This window comes from Toxotes jaculatrix, chromosome 19 (genome assembly GCF_017976425.1).
Source record: "Toxotes jaculatrix isolate fToxJac2 chromosome 19, fToxJac2.pri, whole genome shotgun sequence".
Classification (NCBI taxonomy): domain Eukaryota; kingdom Metazoa; phylum Chordata; class Actinopteri; family Toxotidae; genus Toxotes; species Toxotes jaculatrix.
Genome location: NC_054412.1, coordinates 9,529,958 through 9,555,639, shown reverse-complemented (window position 1 = coordinate 9,555,639; position 25,682 = coordinate 9,529,958). Strand labels below are relative to the sequence as shown.

General features: G+C 40.7%; 2 protein-coding genes across 2 annotated transcripts in view; one reads left to right on the top strand and one right to left on the bottom strand.

Annotated features, from left to right (window-relative positions):
- The first annotated feature begins 802 nt into the window (after positions 1–802).
- cdc40 (cell division cycle 40 homolog (S. cerevisiae)) lies at positions 803–15,965 on the top strand. Its single transcript, XM_041064157.1, has 15 exons — positions 803–1,026; positions 1,427–1,513; positions 2,170–2,299; positions 2,405–2,491; positions 2,618–2,757; positions 2,876–2,972; positions 3,459–3,598; positions 4,749–4,823; positions 5,163–5,208; positions 6,739–6,840; positions 7,844–7,959; positions 8,904–9,037; positions 12,490–12,566; positions 14,517–14,661; positions 15,412–15,965. The coding sequence occupies exons 1-15, from the start codon at positions 835–837 to the stop codon at positions 15,587–15,589; spliced, it is 1,746 nt and encodes a 581-aa protein (XP_040920091.1). The 5' UTR covers positions 803–834; the 3' UTR covers positions 15,590–15,965.
- A 140-nt stretch (positions 15,966–16,105) lies between these two features.
- Positions 16,106–25,682, bottom strand: part of mettl24 (methyltransferase like 24) — a 31,480-nt gene continuing 21,903 nt past the window's right edge. The window contains exons 4-5 of the mRNA XM_041064158.1: positions 22,083–22,308; positions 16,106–17,467 (exon numbers count right to left, since the gene is read on the bottom strand). Coding sequence (XP_040920092.1) covers positions 17,150–17,467; positions 22,083–22,308 — 544 coding nt within the window. The 3' untranslated portion in view covers positions 16,106–17,149. The remainder of the gene's footprint in view (positions 17,468–22,082; positions 22,309–25,682) is intronic.

The window sequence follows — 25,682 nt, the reverse complement described above, 5'->3', positions numbered from 1 at the left end:
GTGTGTTCGTGGGAGGCTCGCGGATAACGTGCGCTCTTGCTGTATTGGCTTGTTATCTGAAACCGTCACGTTGTGCTGTCCAATCGATTACAGGGAGGGACGTCGATTTTCATTCCATCCCTCACTGTACATAAAAATCATATCATTACAAAAGGAATCGATCTCCTGCGCACAGTGATTGATTGTAGCATATTAATTACACTACAAATTATTGTAATCGTTTCTTTTCTTTTCTTTTTTAACATTTTGTTCCCATTCTAAATTCTATATCGTTTCACTGGTTACAGTTGTACACTTTTGCTATTACAAGGGCCACAGATACTGACAACCATAGACCAAAGAGACTCTGGTGTTGTTTATAATATGTTGTTATGTATGTTTACGGTTCGACGATTGCTTTCATTATTTGGCTGCGAATTGTTCAGTTATTATGTTTATAAAATGTACGAACGTATTGAAAATTTGTGTGAGCTTTAAAACGATAAATTTCCTGGTAGAAACATCTGAAACAAGTGTTTGTTTAAACGTCATGGGAAATTGTTTCACTACGGCGTTACTTACGTATCATATTAAATTTTAGTTATTCTTAAAAACTCTAGAATGCTTTCACTCATCAATAAAATGTTATTAAAACATTTTATCATTCATGATCATGTCCTAGATTAATAAAGTTCAATTCTGAAGTCCAAATGATAAAAACCTAACTTTCTTTTCTGTTCATTTTTCTTTTCTTTCTTTCTTTTCTTTTTTCTTTTCGTTTCTTGTGTTTTTTCTATATTTTTGTCACAGCGGAAGTCCCGCCCTTCTGCTTCCGTCGAATTCACAACATTCAACATGTCTGCCGCCATAACTTCCCTCGTTTCCTACGGCAGCGATTCAGATTCAGAAAATGAGTCGGAATCTAATACCGGTGCCGAAAAAGTGGACCCGGTGGACCCGGACGCCACGGCTCACCTCAAACCTTTGCAGCCTGGACACACTATGTCTCTGGCTCTTCTCAATTCTGCTCCCGAGGTCGCAGTTAAGGTAAGCTAATCGAGCTAGCTAGCGTTAGCTTAATGTGTCGATAGTTAACATTGGATTTTTTTTAGACGCGCTGGGCTTAAATGTGGTAATAAGACCTGTCTTTTCATTGAACAACGGGAAACGAATTCTGGTTAAGTATTTATTAAATGTGTAGCTTAAACAGTTGGTTTTAACCATAACCAAATATAAGCAGTAGCGGGAAACTGAGCGTCGAGCAGAAGGGTGTTTTTAGTTATGCCAAGGAATAACTTGCTAATCATTGAGAAAGAATAACATCATCGATATCGCATTCCTATTATGTTATTTTTTCTATTTATCATCTGCTACACCAAACAGCCAATTCGGGTTTTCCTGTCTAGCAGTAAGTGTCCGTTTACTGATGCGTACATCTTCCTGTTAGGAGGCTGTTGAGACTGGCACACACCTGGACCCTTCCCTGAAAGAAGTCACTTATAACCCGACATATGAAACCATGTTTGCACCAGAGGTAATGTAACTTTGAGCTCATTCATATATTTAGTACTATAAATGTTATATCCATACGATACATGATTCCATAAGCCATTTTGTTTGTTGTAATGTGTCTATACAGCTTAAATTTGTTCTTTTCTTGGTTGTGGAGGATTATATGATTCTGTTGCCTGAATAAAATAAAATACTGAATTCCTCTTGCTGCTTGACCAACCCACCCACATTAACCAATTTACATCTCAGACTCAAACATTTCTTGTTTGTTGATAATGTAACATCCCCAGATGTCATCATATTTTTATTACTGAGGTATTTGCTAAAAAAATTTAATGACATGTTTAATGTCCATATTAACCAGCTCAAATGTAAGTTCTGTTACATGAGTTAGAGTGGTTCTTATTATTGAAATCATGCTTATTAGGTGTTTATTATTTATGGATTTATAGTATTTGATCTTTGCCTCCATCCTTGAGTGTCATTTTTTATGATTTATTGTTTTTGCTGATGTGCTACCCTTTCCATTAGGTTTAATAAGGAGCTCTATCTGTCTATGTATTTTGACGTCACTTTCATTAAATATGACTCAAAGAGAAGAGCCATGCAAGTTGCTGTCCCTTGTGAGGGTCCATAAAAGGTTAGTATTGTTAATTAATTTGTGTTGCTCTCTCATAGTTTGGGCCAGTGAACCCATTTAAAACCCAGCAGATGGCTGCCCCCAGGAACATGTTGTCTGGCTATGCAGAACCTGCTCATGTCAATGACTTTATGTTTGAACAGCAAAGGAGGACCTTCTCCACCTATGGTAAGACTGTCTCAGATCTCTGTCATGGATTTTGTTGATGTGGTCAGTACATGGACCTTGTTTGAGTTTTAATTCCCTTTTTATAACTGTCTTCACTGCTAATAGGTTATGCTTTAGATCCGTCTGTTGACACACACCACGTAAACTCTAACAGCTACATTGGTGCAGTGGATGAGGCTGAGAAAAATAAAGGTAAAAATGAACAACAATTTATTTCTTAAGTGTGTATTTACACAGTGCACAAATCTAACTATATGTAGAATGAAGTATTGTTTAAGGGAAAATCAGAATTGTAATCTCTTTTGACTCTTCCTCAAGGGTTAACTGTGTTTGAGAGTGGACATAAGAAGTCAGAGAAAAGGAAAAAGGTCAAAGGTGGCGATGCAGGAGAGATTGACAACTTCCTTGGACCATGGGCGAAATATGTAGATGAGAAAGATAAGATTAAACCAACTGAGGTAGTTTTTTTGCTCAATATATAATATAAAATATTGTTTGGACTTTATCTGTTCTTATAACTGCATCCAGGAAGACAAGTGTTTGGTAACTTTGGTTGTGATTAAATTTACTTTATAGGAAGAGCAGAAAGAGCTGGATGAAATCATGGCCAAGAGGCAGAAGAAGGGAAGGAACGAGGAAGAGGCTCCTGCAGAGGAGAAGACCATTCTCCATGGTAATGTGGCCCTTTCTAATTTAAACATTTAAATGGCTGAAAAGTTGAAATTTCTAACCTATTTACTTTAAGTTTGAATTATATTTTGTATTGTGAGTAGAATGTAAACAGATTGAAAGTTCATTCTAGACCGTGGAAACTGCAGTTGCAAAAAACCATCACTCCACAAGGTGCATTAGTTGCTGCTCTGGAGCTTTTAATCACATCACAAGATCTTCTGCAGTATAAGTTTGCTGAATTGCTGTGTAGTTGTCATTTTTCTGAACATTTAAAGGAATTCTCATCCATATCTGTAGTTATGATACAGTGTTTAAGACTTGTCCCTGGAGCCTAAGAGCTGTTGGTCGTTGCTGGTAAAGGTTTGATCACATAAGAAACCTGTGGGGAAAAAGGTTTAGGGCAGCCTATGTTCCTTTTAAAAACGTGTATCCAAATGGTGAGGAATTTTTTTTCCATACATTTTGTCTCTTTTTGTTCTTCCCACAGTTAAAGATATGTACGATTACCAAGGCAGGTCCTACCTCCATGTCCCACAGGATGTGGGTATCAACCTGCGTTCTGCGGATGCTCCGGACAAGTGTTACTTGCCCAAGAAACAGATTCATGTCTGGTCTGGGCACACCAAGGTCAGTGGGAAAGGACATAGATTATTTGTATGTCTTTGTGTATCTGAATGTCCCTTATCTACTAGTTTAGAAATCTTGCAGCTGTGAGAATTTTCTACACAGGCTTTGCTGATGATAAGTTCTCATACTGCAATGATGTTTAAAAATAATCCTGAGATGCAAAAGAAGAGTTGTGTCACATAGGTGTCTTTGTGTACACAGAGAGAAAATTCCATTATGCAGTCCTTGTAAGACTTTCCGAGGCAGTCAGTAAAAAACCCCGGGGTACTTCTGAATAATATGATAACACAGCCGTATACGAGCCACTTGTCCCTGACATATCCAAGATTATTCTCTCATTGAAAACACAGTCTTTATAATTCAAATATAAAGACAAACACTGGGTTATTCCAAGAAAGATCTGATTCAAGCTTCAGATCTGCCAGTGTGCTTCAGGGAGAGAGAAATCACTCAAGTTTTAAATTGGCTCCTATCCGCTTTGTGCAGGAAGTTACAGCCTTCAGAGTCTAATTTGAAATACAAAGAGGTTTGAAAAGATAATAAGCATCTGGAAGTGCTGATGTCGAGATAATAGATGGGGTTGGTACCATACGATGTCACCAAAGTTTTGTGGCATATTTTGGAGAAACTTTGGTAACTTGAGGAGAGTCATCGTAATTTCTGTGACTATTATAGAGGCAGTGTGGTCTTCACACACACTCTATCTGCCATGGTGCATTATGATGCTGCATTATTGGCTCCTATCAAAACTTCTTTAATACCAGTAGCCCTGACCATGTCCAAATAATTTCAAGAGCCTGAACATATAGAGTATTTTAAAAGTAGTGGAATTTAGTGATGGTATAAACTATAGCCAGCAGACAATTAGTACAGTCCAACACCCATAGATACCTTAGATGTCAAATTTTTCAAAACAGTGACATTATAACCCTATACAGCAAAATATTTGTCATATATTCACAAATGTTTGAATATGAGTTAAATGTTTTCTAGCACACATTTTCTAGTTCAACTCAAGCCAAAAATATTTTGTGGTAAATTTAATGTAGTACAAAAAAGTACAATGTTGTTGGGATAGGGCCCGTAGTGGTGACAAGTATAGCCATGATAAGGAGACTAATATGATTGAATGAATCAATTTATTTTTCAGGGTGTCAGCGCTATCCGACTGTTTCCTAGCTCTGGCCATCTACTGCTCTCCTGCTCCATGGACTGTAAGATCAAGGTAAATAATCACAGGAAGGTGAATTTTAAAAAAAGTCACCAAAGTTTATGAATGAATATAAACACATTTGTTCTTTTATTTTCTAAGATGCTGTTAAATCATTTTATGATTGTGAGATGGCTTTTGAGAAGGTTTAAAACTAATCTCTGCAGTCATCCTGATGTGTTCTGTTATAACGCATGAAATAAAATGAAAGGTTAATGCATTAACCTTTAATTTTATTTAATGTGTTGGTTGGCTTGCTTGCATTTGTCGTGGTGATCAAGACTAAATGCAAAGCTTAGTTTTTTTTTCTGCTGGCTGAATTTAATGTAATGTTTTATCTCCTTCTGTCCGCAGCTGTGGGAAGTGTACGGTGAGAGGAGGTGTCTTCGGACGTTTATTGGTAAGTAAGCACAGACCATATTAAACATCTCCAGTCAAAATTATATCCTGCATTTTTTTTATGATGATAATCCGCTGTATAAAATGGTAACGCAATTTTGTGAAATTCACCTCCAGTTTATAGTATAACCTTTCATATACAACAACGGATCATCAGTAAACTTGCTGATATGAAATATGCTCGGTTTTAAGTGCAACATGCCTTTTGGGAAATACACAGCAGGGACAGACTGTGAGCTCAGCATTACTGAACAACACTAATGACATGTCTGCTGACCGTTGACAGAAAGTGGGGGGGGTTGTTTTTTGTACACTAGATGGGGTCTGGGGTGTTTAGGCTAATGTATTCAGGTCCCTCTTACACTCTTCCCAGAGACAGCACACTGTCAGAATAGAGATTGTTTGCAGCCATGGTGTACTTGTCAGCTCCTTCACAGAATATGCATTATTCAGCAGCCCAGGGGTTGAGGGGAACGAGGGGCGAGGGAGAGCACAAGACACAGGGAGGAGCCGGTGTACAAGAAGAGAGAACACAGTTTAGGAGTGAATCAACTGACAGAGTGACTGGCTGAGGGGGTTGTGAGTAGGAGAATCAGCAGAGATGCAGATGATGCGGTTAATTATTTTCTTCTTCAGAGCAGTGTTAGAAGTATAAGGCTGTGTTGTAAAGAACATAATAGGTTCTCACTTTGTTGTTACCACTCTGGTCTCAGTTTGATCATCTGTTGTCTGGTATATTCCTTTATTTTTTTACTTTTGTACTTTCAGTGCATGTAGCTTGTCAGAATCACCAAACAAGCAGGAACAGTTAATATATTAGGCTGGGGGCGGGGGTGCATGAATGAGTATGCATATCATTATGTGTGTATTTTCATGTTTGGATGCAGTCTGAGTCAAAGAGTATATTTGATGACATGTGCCCTGCTTTCAGTAGTTTGTGTGTTTGTGTTCCTGCATATATACACATACACATATACACACACCATCAAGGCTTTCTGCAGCGGCGGCATTGCCTTTGGTCTGCCAGCAAGCAGGGTTAGAGCAAGAGAAGAGACAGGCACTTAGCCTCAGTGGGCTCTGTTATCGCCGTGGAAACAGTGTAACCCTGATAAAAGCCAGCTTTAACAAGGGAGGCTTCTGTGTGCACCGAGCCCACTGGGACCTCGCATCACCTACGTTAGATGAGGAAAAAGCCAAAGGGTTGCATAGATTGGGATTAGGAAGAGAATAAGAGAAGGTGGAGAACAGTAGAAAAGACAGATGGAGCATGTAATTTTTTTTTTTCTCCGCTTCTTTCTCTCTCCAAGCTCATTTAAAGATTCCATTTCCCTCGTCTCTCACAACCCACTTCATCTTTCTTCCCCAACACCCCTTATTTCCCTTAACCAGATTTCACATTCCTCAGATGAATTGGGTATCAAAGGGAGGCAGCTGGGTGAGACTTGGCAACAAGACTGGGGAACGTATGAAGTGAATTTTTCAAGCACATTTTGTTTGTGATGTGTGTGTAAATTTCCTCCCTGTGTGTTAGGTCACAGCAAAGCAGTACGAGACATTTGCTTCAACAACAGTGGGACCCAGTTCCTCAGCGCTGCCTATGACCGCTACCTTAAACTGTGGGACTCTGAGACAGGTAGGCTGTGCCTCTGACATTAACAGGCTCACGTTTGCTGTTCACAGACACACTCATTGTGGTTCTTCAGAAAGACTGACTCAAGTGAGACATGCACCACGTGATTATCTCACTTGTGCAGTATGTATATGTGAAATACTCAAGAAAAAATATTTGAACGAGAGATATTCTATCTCAGCTGCTTTCTTAGATTGTGTATACAAGAGGAGGATGTTATAACACTGTATGTGGAATCAATTTTTTTAAATGCTGTATCTGTATTAGGGACAGATTTTTATCAGGAATTTATTTGTTTTTCCTGTTTGTATCATAGTATTGAATTTTTGAACTTTTAAATGAAACCAGATTACAAGTGATCTCCTGTATGTGTGTCTTTGTGAACTGTATGGGTCCCGGCTTTCACCATCTTTATATTCACCCCTCTGAAATCAAGAGTGCCAATCCAGCAGAGGGCAGAAAAGAGTTAAATCCCCCAACTTGTTGATAACAGGATCCCCTTTGTAGCCATAACATCAAAATACTTGTGTTAAGAGTCAATTCCCTACACAGTTACACTCTGTTAAATGAAAATGGTTCCTTAAGTTTCCTATCAGTTGTTCTAGATTTTTTCATTTAAATTTTAACAGTTGTTTCTTTCCTGCAGCTGTACATCGCAGTGATTTTAGTATTCTGTTCCACATTTGTCCCAGTTGCAGTTAAAGCACCGGATATAATACAGAAATTATGTTAGTAAAAAGCCTCTTGATGTTGCAGTCATTTTAATTTCCTGTTCTCTCAGCTGTAGCCACAGTGGTAGCATCAGTCCTGTGGTGATTCACCTCCCCTGAATGAACACAAGGAAACACTGAATTTTCTGTGTTATGGCTGAGCTTTGCTGCCTGCAGGGATGGAACACTGAAAGTTGCAGACTGTCCTAAAATTTTAAACAACACGAGTGTACCTTTCTGAAAAGCCACAGTAGATTATTCTGGAGCTCTGACTTTCAATTTGCCTCCCTCCACAGGCCAGTGTATCTCCCACTTCACCAACAGGAAGGTACCGTACTGCGTCAAGTTCAACCCAGACGAGGACAAACAGAACCTTTTTGTGGCCGGCATGTCAGATAAGAAGATTGTTCAGGTAAAGTTGGCATTTGCTGCATTGCGAGCAATTCAGTTCAGCTCTAGCCATCACCTCATGTATTTCCCAGTTGACTGAGCAGATGCACACATGAATTTCTGTGTATACCCCCTGTGCCCACAGCAGCATGAAATACACTCCCATCTCAACGTCCAGCACTGCAGTGTGTAGTTGTGTGTGTGTGTGCGTGTGTATGTGCATGTGCGTGGCAAGTGGTTCACAGGCTGACAGGACTAGAGCAAGTCATTAATCACAGGCAGCATTAGGGTGGAGGAGAACAATCTATGACAAAAGTTGGAAATCCATAACTACATATCATACTATCAACTCCGCAGATTTCTGAACAAGTAACCCTGAACCTCCACAAATAAAAGTTTGGATCTGTGGCAGTCACAGCTTGAGATAACAAATAGTGGTTAACTGAAATGGGAAAATGCTTTTATTTTCCACAATTTGTAATTATAAAAGTTGTGACTGGCTACGGATGGAACTGTTTACTTTTGTTTAATTTTACTCTCCGTGCCAGCTTTAATTGAAAATTTGTCTGAATGTCCGAACCGTATTCATTCTCATAACAGGGTTAGTATGAAACAGTGCGTCTCTCTTCTGGGTTGTGAGAACAGATGGTTGCTCTTGTGAGCAGCCGAGGGGTAAGATTTTGGAAAAAAAGAGCATAAATAGAATTAGATGTAAAATCTGTTTGGACAGAAATGCATCCTATTCATTTGTTGCCGGGAGGCCAGTTCTTTGTGGTTGTCTCAGCTTTACATTTTAATGTGTGCATACCGTTTTCCAGAAACGTTAATGATCAAGACTGAGGCCTGTTTTATAGCGTCTAGCTGTTACCACACCACTGCAGTAAAGTCATTTCAACATATAGACAAAGATGTTTACCTCTCCTTTGTCTCTTTCCTTCTCTTTTCCTCATTCTGCCCCTCTGACAGTGGGACGTCAGGACAGGTGAGGTGGTTCAGGAGTACGACCGCCACTTGGGAGCCGTCAACACCATCACCTTTGTTGATGAGAATCGTCGGTTTGTCAGCACATCAGACGACAAGAGTCTTCGAGTTTGGGAGTGGTAAGTGAAGACAACTTAAATCCTACCTGAAATCCTGATGCAGTATTTGAAATTTGACTGTGTTGCTTCATAGTGTTTGTTGCCATGCCTCCAAGCAAGGTATATAATCCCACTCCCCAATACCGAGTGGTTAATAATGGAAGACTGCGGTTGCACTTGGCAGGAGCTTGGAGAAATTCCTCAGCATTATGTATGTAGCAGGGAAAATTTGTGTTCATTGTTCCAGCACCTGATAAATAAAGGTTGAAATATGATGAGTCAAATTCCCAAAACAGCCAGCAGGGCATTTAGTTTTATATGTGGTTGCCAGGCTTCTGGCAGAGACCATTTAACAGCTTCATTATCGAGGTGCATCTCGGTGACATCAAGTGTCTTTGTATTTTGCCTTTTCTGTGTAACAAGAGAACTGAGGACAAACATTTAAAATACAAATTGTGTATTCTGTCCTGGACTGTTCCCTGAAGAAGTCATAGTCTTGGACTCTTTTCATTAGTTGTTAATAAGAAGAGTAGACATCAACAAACCTCCAGACGACCCTGTCTTGGACAGTTCACCCAGCTGTGCTGCTAATGCGCTCTGAGTCATAGCCTCTGCCACTGTTTGCCTGCTTTACATGCATCTGTTATTCTGGGAGTTTCTGTTTTTTTCCCCCCTGGAGTTAACATTGTACACTCACAAGGCTCCAGCAATAACCCCTGTAAGCCTGGCCCCTGTTGCCAGTAGTATATTTTAATTACTAAGCATTTTGAAATGGTTCCACAAAATATGTAATTGGAATGACAGATGTGCTTGGATGACTGGCAGGTCAGATAAAGTTTAAAATTAATTTTCCTTTTTTTAAATCTCCCTTTCTGTCCTTCTCTTTGGACACTGAAATTACAGAAACAAGATGTGCTATCAACAAAATCACATCCATATGTGTTTTTCATGAGCTCATTTATTTTTAGAAATCGTCATTGCACATCCTAATGCAGTCTTAAGGTCTCAGTGGCCAAACAAGAGAGACCACCAAGAACAACTTGCAAATTGGCCAGTGGTCCTGTGGTGGTAAACAAATTCTGGTATTTGTTGTTCAGAGATGATAAATATTTAAAGACCAGCTGATTAAGGAGGCTTCCTGTGGATTCTTGAGGGGTGGGGCGGGGCGGGCGGTATTCAAGGGTGACCTTTTTTTCACTTGTCAGAACTTCCCAGGTCTTTTTCCTCCACAAACAAGTATGAGAGATGGGAATTGACTACAAAAAAGTTTCTTTTTTCTCACGGAAATCATAGTTGAAGGCCATAAAATGGTGACAGAACAACATGGAGCAAAAGAAGCATATCCCAAGAGTCTATTTTCTGCACTTGTTTGGGAGGGGGGCTCCCACAGGCTTTTTTCATTCAGCGTGGGAGCGAGTGGTATATTGGGCTGAAGAGTGGCTTTACTGTCCCTCTCTCTCCCATGGATACCACCTGGCTCTCAGCTCTTGCCTCTTGAAACTAACCCCCCCCATTGTGAGAGCTGTTACATAGCAGCATTAGGCTGAATTCACCAGAACAGTCTCATATCGCCAGAATAGAAGCGGAGGCTGGCACAGAGGGGCAGGGTTAGAGGGAATGCCGGATGGTTTGAAAAGATTGTGAGGTGGCAGATCTACAAGTCATTCACATCACTGTGCAAACACCCACACATGATTAAAATTCTTTCCTCGTCCTTACACACATATTCATGATTTTTCCGGGGAGAGTACTTTATCTGTAGCAGGTTTGTCATCAGGGAGCGCAGAGTCAGTGTGCGCGTTGGAGGAGGATTACAATCAATATAAAATGTGCTGCGCTGTGCCAGCAAGTGGAATTAGCTCTTGATCATAAAGACATCGTTGAGGGAGCGATGAAACTGTGGGCTTGCAGGGTCTTTTGAGATGATGATGATGATGATGTAATGGGAAAGATGAAAAAATGCTGGGCACAGAGTGAAGGACATTGTTGGAATCACACAGGATGGAAAGCAAACCGCTGTGTCATCCAAGAACTCGATCATCCTCATTTATTTTCATAGTAGCCGTCTTGCTACTACGCTGTGGTAAGAAGGCGCATATTGAACAGTATTCCAGACAGCCTTTCATTACTGTCCCAAGCCTTTTAACAAAAAACCCTGAAAGCCAAATTGAGAGAAACATTATATACATGTTTGACCTATAGTAATGATTGTTCCAAAGACGAATTGTGGCAAATATTTGAAAGTGAACTTACTGTGCTGTCAATGGTAATTATGTTTTTTTTTTAATCCTCTTTTGAAATCTCACATCAGTTCTGCATAACAAACAAAATGGTCTGTTTCATTTCCTTCTCAGTGAGAGAAGCTCAGGAATTTTCATGTTTCTCTCTGACATTTTTCCTCCCGTCTGATTGCAAACCTTAACATAAACCTCATTGCCAAAATTATGCCTGGCGAACTATAGTTCAAATGCAAGATGTTTTTGTTTGCGTCATTGTCCCTGAACTTGATCGACGTGAAACACAGCTAACAACAATAAATCATCTATTATTCATGAATGTCTCTTGTGTATAGATTGTCGCATTTTTTTCTTCTCTTCCTCTCCCATCGCTCTCCAGACAACAAAACATTCGCACTGGTTATTTCTGGAGCTCAGAAGAAGAGATCTGATGGCTTTATCCCTTCAGAGTTTAGCTTGGCTTGTCTGCAGACATTGGCTCTGACAAACCCAAGGGCCCCTTTAATGTCTGAGTGTGTGTGTGTGTGTGTGTACATTTGAATTCATGTTTGTTTTATGCGCACAAGGGATTGCATTTTTCATTTTACTCTTTGTCTTTAGTTCATCGAAACCCATATTTGGTCTTGTGTTCACGCAAATGCGGTGCTGTCACTTTCTTCCAGCTGTTATTCTTCATGGAAAGAGACAGAGAAGGGCTAATGCTCCTTAGCACTTACTTGATGCGAACACATATAGAATAAGGCAGAAATACCTTCACTCTCATGCACTCAGTTTGCAGAAAGTTTCCAGGGGTCAGTAGGAGAAAATTGAAAATTGGCATGCTGTCGTCCTGGCAGACTGTAGATTTGAATGATCTTCCACAGATCATCCAATAGCCAAGTTTCCTTTCTCTTAAAGAATGAGAGGCAGGCTGAAAGGGCGAACAAAGGATTATTAAATAACTGGTTGCCGGCACGGTCGGCTGTGCAGCATCAAAAGCTTCTTTGATACTGCATGAAATTATTTATATAGTGTAGTTGTAATGGTGATACTGCCTGCTTTTTCACCGTAACTGTTTTTTCTTCAGTAACAAGCATTTTCTAAGAGGCATAAGCAGGTGCAATAGTAAACAAACTACAGCTTTGTGAAGGTTTTCCATTTGAGTTCTTCTTGCTTCAGGGGGCTGCTGAGATTGTTCTCTCATCCAGTGTTTAACCCATCTTCAAGTGTACTCACAGTGCTTTGTGCCTTTTCCAGGGACATCCCTGTGGACTTCAAGTACATCGCTGAGCCCAGTATGCACTCTATGCCAGCTGTGACACTCTCTCCCAATGGTGAGTAGTCAAAATATGGCAAAACACTCACAAACACACAGTCATGCAAACAGAACAGAGGACTCTGGGGAGTATAAACCTATATTTCCAGATTGATGTTGTTAGCTATTTCTCAGCAGAATAAGAACAAGGCTCGGTGCAGCTAATGTAGGTTATGAGTAGCAAGGTCCAGAGCTGGTCATCAGGATGAGGCCTGATCCTGATATATAGGTAGATAGATAGGTATCACCTAATCTTTGCAGCCCTTTGTTTGTTTGCTCTGAGTCCGCCAGCTGCCACTAACACCCCATTGAGCGCTGTTAAAACACTATAACATGTCTTAATGCAGTGGTGCGAGGGAGTGAACTGCAGAGCACACAGCAGCCAGCAGTTTCAATTAACAACATGTCAGTGTGCATCAGCAAGGGATGACAAGAACCGCATCGGGTAAACAATAAACAGTTGGTTTTTCTTCATTTCAGTGATATTTCTCTGCCACATGATGCTTTGAGAAGGGTTGATGTTCGCTGTATTTCTGAGAGTCAGTATCAATCTTTATTCTAAAGATGAAGAGAGGCACTCCTGTGTTCACAGATATCAGCCATTGTAGGGAAATATATTTAGTATTATAGGAAAAATGAGAAAGGAAGCTGTGATAAAGACAGTAATTTGGTAAAGGAATAGTTTGACACATTTTTGCATTCTTGCTGAGAGGTAAATATGTAAATATGTAAAACTACAGCCAGGAGATGGATAACTTAGCTTAATATGAAGACTGGAAGCAGAGGGAAAGAGCCTGGCTCTGTCTGAATGTTAAAAAAAAAAAAAAAAGAGTCCTTTCATCATCATGGAGTTGCCAGACGGAGACCTCATCCAGCCAAGAGATGATCCAAAACATGTTCACCACCAACAAACCCAACTCTTCTGCCCTCATCTGTTTCTTCCCTCTCTACCTACGTTGATTCTCTCTTTCACGTACTCTCCTTACTCTCCTCCTTCCTTTGGGCAGCGTTCTTATTTGTTCCAGCATGTCAATGGCAATTCATCCAGAACCTCTCCCACCACACCCCCACCACCACATACGCAGCCTCTCTCCTCTTGCCGTCTTTACGAATCTGACAGAGCCTGAGTCTGCTGGTGAAATCAGTCAAGTTGTTTTCATTTTCCTGCACCTGCCACGTCTGACATTTGTGGGCAATAGTATCTCTTTCATTTATGTTTTGTAAGAAGAGGACACACACACACACCAACACTAGAGCTCTTTCTCATACTACATTAATAATTTCCATCATGTTTCCTTTCAAGAAGTGTACTGAGTCGTGTAATGCTCTGACACTGAAGCACTGCCTCTTATCATTGCGTAGTGACTTGGAGACCACAGCGTTGTCAGGAGTTGAAACGCTCTGTAAAGCAGATCTCATGTGAGCAGTCACTGATGAAAAGCCTCTTTCTTTTTCACTAAATTGCCTCAATCTTTCCAGTTTAATGATGGCAGAATGACGAGTTTATGCCCTTTTCAGAGCGCTGTCCACTAAAACTCAAATTTCCACATTTTTGGCTTTTGTATGATTTTTGTCCTTGAATCAAGAATCTTTATTGTCATTATGCAAACATAACGAAATTTTGCACAGATTCAGGCATATTTCCACCTATTACAATGCACCTGTCGTTAAAACTACTTGATTCTATTTGATGGCCCGCTAGATCAGAGTTGTTACACTGCCAGGGTTGGCGCATACTAACAACAGCAGGCTGCATCATGATACCACATCAAAGATACTAGTGGCTGCTTGTTAAACATTTGACTGTACAGAACCATGCTAATGAGACCAGCTAGAAAGCTAACATACACTCTGAAACTTGCTGTGACAATCTTTTTAAAACTTAGATAGGTTTGAACAAAACTTCAGATACTTGAATAGAATCTTGTTTCTTGCTGATTTGTAAGCATTTTGCATTTTCTCACCCCAGGTAAATGGCTAGCTTGCCAGTCCATGGACAACCAGATTCTTATCTTTGGAGCCCAAAACCGCTTCAGACTGAACAAGAAGAAGGTCTTCAAGGGCCACATGGTGGCTGGCTATGCTTGCCAAGTGGACTTCTCCCCAGACATGAGGTGAACTTTTACTGTTACTCATTTTTTTATGAAGAGCAGTATTACTGTGACAGAAGCCAGACTGGGAGATTCTCACAGCTCATTAATAGTTTATAATAGTTGATTAGCGAATGTTGGATTGTTTGGCACTGAGGAATGAAAATATGCCAGAAAAATAAAAACAGGTCAGAGGAGATTAATTTGCTCATTTTGAAAAGTTGGTTGTAGCGTTAATCGGTGGAGAGAGCCAAAAGGATAAACAATGAATGATAAATGGAACAAGAAGAAAACAGCAGAACGGGGCAAATGAAAGCATTTTATACCAGTAAATGAAAAAGAACTGGGATAAAACAGGCTCATAAGACAGCATTATACTGATGCCTCTGCTCACCTCCTGTCCTCTGTGTCTAATGCTGTCCTCGAAAGTGCCTTCACTTGATGAAGAGCTGGGGAAAACCGCCTCTTCATATTATCTACTATATAAATTCCACAAGGACAGCTAACTAGGAGAGTCCAGCACCCTAATTTTAGCCAAAACACCCATTAAGACCAGTTTTCTCCCTTCTTTTCACCCACCACCACCCACGTCTGTGAACAGGTGCCCTCACTTCCTTTCAGTATCCATGGCAACACAGCAACTCTTGGCTAGACTAAATACCAAAAATTCAGAGACTCCCACCTTCTGGCAGGTGAAGTGAAGACAGAAGTAATTTTTAGCAAAGTACTAATCTTTCCATCCTCACCTCCTCGCTCTCTCTTCCTTTCTGCCAGCTATGTGGTGTCAGGAGATGCTGATGGAAAGCTGAACATTTGGGATTGGAAGACCACCAAGCTTTACCACAGGATCAAGGCTCATGATAAGGTATGCATCAGTGCCTTGTGGCATCCACACGAAACCTCCAAGGTCATCACCTGCGGTTGGGATGGACAAATCAAACTCTGGGACTAGAAACTGCTCGGGGGCGTGTCTCTGGGGATGGAGAATCTGGGAAAGGATGGGCAGAACTGGTTCACGAAAGAAACAGGAAGAGTTTGTTTGTTCTGTGGATTTTGCGAACATTTTTTGAGTGAAAGCCATAGGGCTGGTATCCAGTCTTATTACAGCAGTGTATTTTTGTATCCAGTCATGAGAGCTCAGAATATAAACTCATGTAATATCTGTATAAAGATGAACACAAGCATAGTTTCTACTGCAAAAAGCATATTGTAGGGCTACTTTGGCTTTTTTTTTTTATAAAGAAATGTTTTAATTTTCATTGGCAGTGTCCTGTGTAGTGTACCTTTGTAATTCTTGGTTTAAAAAATCCTTTGTTTTCAATTATCTGGCCATTTCTTTGTGGAAATAAAAAATTCAGTAAATTTTACCTCTTTAAGAAAATGAAGCATTGTGTCCTTGGAAAAAATGTTTCTATCATCGATAATTCAACACAAAATCATGAAGAGAAAACCCAGGTAATTCTTTGTTTCCTTTCTTTATTAAACTGCATCAAACGATTTGGTAAATTACGTTAGTTGGATCATTTTTAAATGTTTTTTGCCTAGTGCTACAATTTGAGATGAAACTTGACGATTTTCTGGCGCAGCACAGATTAATGGAGTAAGGCAGATTGAATACAAGAAGAAAACAAGGATAAAAAGACCTGACAGGTCTACTGAAAGAAGCAAAATGCTTCTTTGAGTAGATCGGAATTGTTGTTTTCTATTACAACCCAGGAAACTGCAGTATGCAAAAAATAATAACTGGAGTTCTCTTTCTTATCCTTCCTTTTTGTCTTTTTCTCTCACTCTCGCCCACACATCGTCATTCAAATATCCAACAAATGCACCGTGTACAAGTTTAGAGACAATACATTGTAGTTGTTCACATTATTGATGCGTTTTGTGTTCTAGACAGTCACACAAGGTTCAGCTGCAGGGAAGCGTCTATTCGTCCAGACAGTTAATCTTCCTCCGCCTCTCAAGCAGATCCCATCTCTTTACCTCTACTTCTGCCTACCTCCTTTGACATCATGTATCTATTTCTTTTAATTCATGTATTACTTTGGGAGCAGCAGTCTCTAGGTCTCTGTAGACGAGCATAATCTGGAAAGGTTGTCTAATATCAGGCAGGACTGTCTGCCTGTGGGCCAAGTCCAGATAGGACCATGATGACATGGGTGAGTGTGACTCAGAGGCTGACCCGCAGCCAACAACACAGCCACTATGAGGTAGAACACAGAGAGCCTCTGGAGAGAAATGCTCTGCCCCCCTACACGACTGAGGTCATTCCAGGCCAGGAGAGGGAGAGCAGGAGGATAAGTAGGAGCTGGGATTTTAGCTTTACGAAAAAGGTCAGGCCAGATAAGAACGGTCTGTTGGAGAACAGGCTTGCTCCAGCAAGAATTTGTGCTCCCACTGAAGATTCCATGTTTGACAAACTTATGCATTTCAATCCAGATGCCGTTCCAGCCAAGTTCTTTTTTTTTTTTTTTTGGCTACACCTATTTGATTTCTATCAATCTGACATCCCTCAAGGCTTCCACTGTGTGTTCACCCAACTCAAGGTGTAAGCACTGCTGGCATTGAGGATATTCTTATGCAGGAAGAGGTGTGGTTTGGCTGGGTCGCTGTGGACATGGAAGAGGCGGAAATTGGCGTATTCCAGCTCTTTGAGCAGGCTGAACCAGTACCTCACCACAGACGGGTCGTCACCGCCCACCTCAAAACCCGCCCAGTGCAGGTGAAGCTCCAACAGCAGCTGACCCACTGAATCCAGAACTCCTTCCAGAATCAGATTCTCCAAAATCTTCCACTCTGCGCTCTCCATATCCGCCTTTAGTACATCCACCTATAACAGAAAAAAAAAATCTCTTTAGAAGTTTTTTCTTCCTCAGGTAATAAATGAGCTCTGTTATAGCACAGGAATGACACTAAACTGTGTGGAGTTATTGAACGCAAATGCCATTAAAAGATGAAAAGGAGTAAGTGAAGCTTGGCCTTTGTTCATGCTTTAGCGATGCTGATGATGGATTGAGCAAGAGAGCAGCTTGACAAGGCATGCTGTGTTGGAGCAGAGAGGAAATGCTTTATAAGATGAATGTTAATAGCACCCTTAGGTCATATTCATGTAAGGAGACTCATGCATGCCCAAAGTTTAATGCACATCCTTGGGATTCATCTCAAGTCTACTGGATTGCTAATGATGCCCACTGTCTGACCTTTATGTGTTTAAAGGGCTCATCGGCGACAGTGCTTTTATTCCATGTACTCTCAGCAATGTCTCAGTTAGTTGTTTCTCAGCTAGTACACCATGTAGCCCCTAAATTAGTAGTGATAAGACCTGAGAAGAGATTTAGATTACAGGATTTATCAGAAACAGGCCCAGGGTATTGTATTATCAAGGATTATTTCATTAATCCTTTGAGATACCAACAAAAGGAATTTCATAGTTTTGTGTTTTTGTGGGAAATGTTCACATTTCTAGAACTAAATTAAGAACATCATCTGGTGCCATGACAGCACAGATATTAAAGTGCCCATGAAATTCCTCTCCAATTGATGCCCTTGGTGGTGCTACAGAATTCCCAGGCCTCATTAGTGGAACTGAACAAGTCTCAGAAACTCCAAGAAAACTCCTGAGTGTGGAGAACAAGTCCAAATGTTGTCCTCTGTCCTCCCCATGGACTCCCACAAGCAGAGATATGTTCCTTAATTGGACAGAAACCTCGTAATGGAAAATGATGTGACATCATCAGGAGGCGATGTATTCCCTTGGTCTCCAAGGAGACCGTGTCTCTGTCTGTGAAAATGTGTGCATCATGCTGTTTGTGTGCATTTGTCGGGATTTGATGTCATTTAGAGGCTTTGTGTTCAGCTTATACAGCTTCATTCTGTCCGAATGATGCAAAGTCTTATTTTTTTTCCAGTGTTCTTGATATAAATTGTCTTTCTGTCTGTCTCAGTGTTCCATGATCTATTGCTGCCAATATCAACTCTCTGCAGTAGACGCTGCTATCTCTGGCAAGACTCCTGTCTGGTCTCAGCAATGTCCATATGGTGCTCCAGCTTTGGAAAGATGACTTGCTACACTGCTGTGCAGACTGAGCCACGCTAAGTGATCCTTAACTATGCTGGAAGGAATTGAGATGTAATAACATTTTCCTTGTGGTTGGAGACCAAAGTAAGATATTTTATGTCAATAACTAAAGTAATTTGGGTGAAATGCATCCCTGTACAAAAGTTATACTTCAGATGTTTGATTGATGATTTTCATCCATTATGTAATATCCTCAGGGAGGCAGCTGATCACTCCCCAGATTCTTTCTGTAGTATGACAACGATCCCAAACGTACAGCCACAGTCATGAAGAACTAACTTTATTGACAAGAAGAACATGGAGTACTGCAACAGATGGTCCGGCCTCCACAGAGCCGTGATCTCAACATCATGGAGTCAGTCCGGGATTACATGAGGACACAGAAGACACTGAGACAGCCTAAATCCACAGAAATCACTGTGGCAAGTTCTTCAAGATGCTTGAGACAACCTACCTGCCAAATACCTTCAAAAACTGAGTAAGTGTCCTGAGGTGAATTTCTGTTTTTAAGGTGGTCACAACAAACGCTGATTAGATTTAGTTTTTTTTTTTTTTTCTGTCTACTGCATTTTGCTTTAAGTGAATTGCAGCTTTCAAGGACAAAATAAAGAGCAGAGGGTTTTATTCTTATTTTGATAAAGACACACAGGCACCACACACAAATACAAGTTTCTCCTTTTAACCATTCTGAACAGTTTTCACTTCCACCATCTTCCATGTGCAGCAACATTTAACTGCGGAGAGAAGACTGTCACTGTAATTGAATTATTAAAGTTCTGTAAGAACTCATGATAACTTCAAAAACAATCAGAGCTGAATAGCCTCTCTGCATACCCTCTATAGAATATTTTATGTAAAATGACTGCACTCCACAGAAATCCCTGCCCTCCACTGCTGGGAAATGAATGTGAGATTGCTGCAAATGGTTTTTTATATCCAATGGGCAAATATTTCCTCTCCTCCCAGTGACTCATGCAGAATGTGATCAAAATACACTTGGTAATTATTTCTGTAAAGCAGTCTCAGGATTAGGCAGCACATTGGGCCGAATTTTAATTTATAGATATTTCTTTGATGACGAGTTGTAAACAAACAAATCTGCTAATTTGAGAAAATAACTTGGAAGTTCACACTTTGTTTTGATAAAGAACCAGTGTGTAGGATTTAGGGGGATCTACTGGCAGAAATGGAATATAATGTTAAAAATTTTGTTTTCATTAGTGTGTAGTCACACTGAAACTAAACTGTTGTGTTTTCGTGAGCTTAGAATGAGCCTTTCATATCTACATAGGGAGTGGGTCCTCTTCCAGTGTCCACCATGTTATGCCGTCTCATTATATTCAGTTGGTTGCAGTCAGTTAGATGCCACTAAATCCTTCACACTGGTCCTTTTTAGTGACCTGATATGTGTTTATTTTGTGGTGGATAAAACCTAGCTATGAACAAGACTTTTATTTATTTTCTTCCTTTTTTCCACATGATTGGTCTTGTCAGAATAAGCTATTTTTTCTTGTGCACCAGAGATCCAAACATCACAGCTTACCCTAACCTTTTTTATTAGCATGTTTTATGTGTTTTAATTAGTGAGCCTGCCACTAGAGAGCTGATCACAATTAAAGATATTTAATTACACATCTGAGAGGTTTGCTGATTCTGTGCTTTTGGACGCACTTCAACAACTGCTCTGTCAAGATGCCTTTGAGAGGCAGAGCCTCTCAAAGGCATCTTGACAGAGACACACATACGAGCCATCTTGATATTCACCTGTGTATTCAGTGTAATTTTTCCAAATTGTTTAAGATGGATTTGTGCTTACTTCCAGTGCAGATATTTGGCCACCTTAAGTCAAAATAGATTAAGAAACAAAAAAAAATCTATCTTTACTGTTTTATTGTTGTGACACACACAGGCAAGTTAGTGTGGAAAGGTACCATTAAAACATACTCATCCATTCTCCTATGTAATTATTCATAAACCTATGTTGGATAACTATTGTAGCTTGTATGTGCAAGTGCAGGATATGACCCTTTTCTGAAGAAATGAAAAGCTTGTTGTGCTGTACGTCGTGCTGCTTTCCTCCCACTTATAATATGGCAGCACCTAATTTAATTTGCTATGGAAATATGGCTGAGCAGGGCTGATACTGTTGTACTGTCCAGATACCAACATCATCAATGGTTCAATAGGCAGTCCCTTTCAGTAAATGACATGTGACTTCCTGCTGCTGACATTTGTCCCTATGGTGACACGGTCTGCTGTCCCAGCTGGTCACCAGAGCTCAGTGAATGAGTCATCGGTGTGGTTATTAAAACCAACACAGATAAGAAATGCTGCATATTTCGACCTTTCTGATTACTCTGTTTCTTGATTGCTGCTTTTCCTGTCACAGAGGCTGGGCAAGAGACTTTGAGAAGAAACTGTTCTGCCGCTGCCGCTGCTGCTTGCTCCTCCGGCACACTATGTACTCACATTAAAACCTCATTACAAGGATGCGTGTGTGGCTCTGCATTTAAAACAGTATGGTGTATAAATCCACCACCACGTTCATATACACATGCCAACATTTATTTGCTCAAATCTTGTCACACACTGACATCTTCTTATCTATAAATAGATAGGTAAATAATAGGTAATAATGAATAAATAGGTTCAGCTAATTTGTCAACCAGAATAAGTTTTTAAAACAGAGGGACAGAGGTCAGCCCCTCGAAGACAAAGGAGCAGCCCCTCAACAAACAAAAAAATGAAAAAAAAAAAAGATACTGTTTGAGATAGTGATGCAGAACGATCTCCCAAACAACACTACTTCATTTTTTTATTCGTCTAATTTTTCCACAAACCGTAAGAATAATCAGCAGGACTCCTTAATCACTTAAAAAACAAGATATGGAAGCTTTAATGCTCTACAACATTTATCAAACTATGAAAGCTCTGCCATTAATCTATATGGAACCACTAATGCTAAGTCTCCGTGTAATGAGGAAGAGATAAGAAGAGACAAGAGCTTTCAGCTGTGATTTGACTACCTGTGTAAGAGAATCTTGGCTTCTTTGATGTTGAATTATCATTCAGCCTGTTCTTAAACAGCTGTGTTCACTGGATCTATAACTGTGTTTATTAGTATGCATGTTATCAGTGGGCTTGGTGTGTTTACATGTTTGATCTCATATGCAGATCCCTATCAAACCCTGGGGGTCTTTGAAGAGCATTCGGCATGATAATATTTAAAGAAGGAATAACAAGATGATATATGGGAGTTTAATCACCTGATGCCCGAGACAAAAGAGGAATGAATCATGATGGATTGTGCTATGCTGGGATGCACAGGCCTATGTTTGCATGTATGATCAACCATATTAATTCTTACCTGTCTGTGTCCAAAGTCATTAAGGATGGTGGCCAGTTTCTTTGTGTTGGCGTACTGACGCTGAGCGACGATGGCGGGGTTTGGATCCCTCCAGTCTACAGAGAGCCGATGGAGCCACATCTCACCCTGCTGCAGGTGAGGCTGCTTCAGGCTTGGATCGAAGCAGTGGACCTCACATCCTGACCGGGCGAGGAAAAGCTCCAGGGACCGATCATCCACCCCCAACCTGCAGCCCACACAGGAGAAACATAATCAGGTATATATATAAGATTTAAATCCAAATTTAGCTGTTTTGATTATTACTAAATTATATTTAGACAAAGTTCTTGCAGATTTCATGGGAATACACCCAATAGTTGATGAGACATTTCACCCAAAACATAAATGTCAACCTCATGGTGGGTTTTAGGACCTACAGACTGACTTTGCTATCCATAGACTACAAGCATGGTTTGCAGGAAATCAAGATTTGGTACTGGTACAGAAAATTGGGTATCATATCACCTCAGACAGTACTGAGCCCTAGACAGAGGGGGATGGATGCATGAATGTAGCTTTATAATTTCAACACATTACCACATTCACTGAGAGACATTCCTACAGCTTCAAATGAGATCTGCTGCATTTTACTGAATGGGAGTGGGTTGGATTTCATGGGAAATCTAATGAATGGCGTGTCAGCTCAAAATAAAACCATCCACTTTCCCATCATGCTGTCATTTGATAGTACCAAGGGCAATTGCTTATGAGCACAAAACAGGATGAAGGCTTCCTGTTTTATTCCAGAGCGACCTGAGCTAAAACTTTACAAGTGGCATGCATTTTAAAGACCAGAAGATCCTGTTTGTGACAAGAAACAACATCAGCACCAGTTGTCGCAAATGTCAAATGCAATTGTGAATTCTCAGTAAAATGTTACTGACAGGCTACATACCAAACATCTTACAGTCAGTGTGTGACCCTGACGCGACCTTCCCACAGCCAAAAAAAAATCAGTAATCCAAAAACACAGAGAGAACAGACGCTTTTGGCCAGCAGATACGTCTTGTTTCTGTTTCTCTCTTATGTCTCTTTTGTTTAATGTTTCTTGCTTTTGTTCTCCTCCTCTACCCTTTCTTTCCCCATTTTGAAATATGTGTGTACATGAAAACAGACGGACACATTCCTCTGTTTTTCTGCCTCTTTCATGCTCCTGCCTCACTTTTCCACTCCGTCTCTCACTGCTGTTCTCTCATGATCCCACCCCTCCCTCCTCTAATTCTGCAATTTTCTCCTTTTCTTCCCTTCTCGGTCGCTGTCTCCGTGTTCCCCTGTGTCTTGTTTGTGCTGCGGCTGTATTCTGTAATTGCGGCAGAGGGAGTACATTTCACAGTACACATCTTTTACAGATGAGGCATCGGGTCCCAGAATGCATCCCACTAGCAGGGAGATGAGAGATAAGTGTATCGGAGAGATTGAGATGCAACTAGACGTCTCTTTTTACCTCACTAAATATTTCATTGAGAGTTTCCCATTCTGTGGTGAGGTGTTTTTGGCCGGGAATCACTACAGTGACACTTTCGATGACAGGGATCGGGGATTACTCATGGAACTGCGGGGGCTAAGGGGGGCAGACACAGTGCATCAGAAGCTCTTGTGGATGACAATGCTGATAAAGTAGGGTCTGTACTAGCTGTAATATCCTCTCTCATGAGACCACAGAGTGCAGGACCGGTAACACTCTGGATGAATGGATATGTAGATGTGTATGCATGAGGAACATCTACTTCCAACATGTGGGTTATAAGGGTTGTTAAGAGATCCCTGTTGACTAGATGTCATGGCAAGCAGATGTAGAAATGTGCGTGCATGCCTGTGTGTGTAAATCTGATAAACAGAGCCTTGAATCCGCCTGTCCGTGCACTGAACTGTTATGTCAACAGCCTGTCTTGGAGGCGAGACTGGTTAACAAACGTTGGGTGGGCCAGGAAACTGTTTGCTGACTGGCAGTCTGTTTTCCTTCCAGATTCTCCTTTATACTCGTATATATTTGCCGCTACATCTTTTCTTATTTTCATTCCCTTTCTTTTCAAGTACCATGGTGTTCTCAAAACAGTTCTGTCTCTCCACCTCCGTCCTCACTCTCTGCCTTTCTCCACTGTTCTACTTCTCCCCGTCCTCTATCTCACAATGGATCACATTAGCATAGCATGACCAATGAGTGATGAAGTGCAGGTATTTTTAATTCTCATGCTGCGCTTTAGCCTATATAAGTGCTCTAAATTTGAACGACTGCTACATGACCTGCAGTCTACAGGAACGTTGTGATGAGTGAATCTCTTTCAAACCCAAGGTACAAAACTCTTTTCAGCTCTTGTTGGGTCAAGATAAGCCTGAATGGTTCTTGAGATGACATACATAAAAAAAAGATGTCAAACATACAACCCAGCCACATTAATTCTTGAATAAATCACCTCAACTACACTGAAAGGAACAAATGCTGTGAGACCCAGCTAAAACTTTACTTTTACCTTATAATTATATAGGTTATTTTAAGAGAATGGAAATCAATCTCCCCTCCTTGTTTTAAGAAGGGAGTCAATGATAAGGTTTTCTGCCTTCGTTTAGGAGAGAATAGGTATTCCTCATCTGACTCCTACTTTAACTGTTAAGATTCGGATTGGCAAGCTTTCTGACAATACAGTTATTAAAAACAGCAGGCACAGTGGCAAGAACAACAATGCTGTAATAATTATTATAATATCTTAATTTGACTTAGATTGGCACTTTAGCCACACAAGGGAAAAGGGCAGTAGCAGGAGCCACTTCTGCCACCAGCTATACTGTGGATATTCCCATTGTTGTTGTAGTGACAGCATCACACATGCTTATGGTAAAAGTACAGCACAAGTTTCAATGCCCGCCTTGATTGGCCGGAATGTGGGCTGTGTTTTTATAGCAAGGGATGACTCATCCTCAACATGCACATATTGTTCGTATGCTTGAGCGAATGAGGGGAAAATAATAATTATGATCACAAAGACAGACTGAAACTATGAGAGGAGGAGGATGGAGGAGGATGAGAGAAGGAAGTTTGAGTAGGAGAGGTGAAAGGTGGATAATTGGTCTTTCATGTGGAAAAACATCCTGCAACCTCCCCCCCAACTCCATCCCCTCCACCCTCCACCCCCCACCATGTGACAGGCCAATCAGAGAACAGCTGCTCATCCTGCCCAGGCACATCCGTCCACGGCTCGTTAAACAGCATGTAAATGAGACGTATCCGCTGTACACACAGGCACAGAATCACACAAGTGTACATGCTCAAGTGTATATATTCAGTAATGTACTGCACACATACACAAGTAGAAGTATTTCACATTTCTTTTAAATCCAGTCTAATGTGCAGCAGTGGGCTGGAGTTGAAGGTTTTCTAAGTCTCTTGTACAGCAAAGCAGAACCCTCCTGAGAGTAGGATGTTCAGCATACCTGGCAGAGATTCAACAGTATGACCAAGAAGTGTGTGTGTGTGTGTGTGTGTGTGTGTGTGTGTGTGTGTGTGTGTGTGTGTGTGTGTGTGTGTGTGTGTGTGTGTGTGTGTGTGTGTGTGTGTGTGTGTGT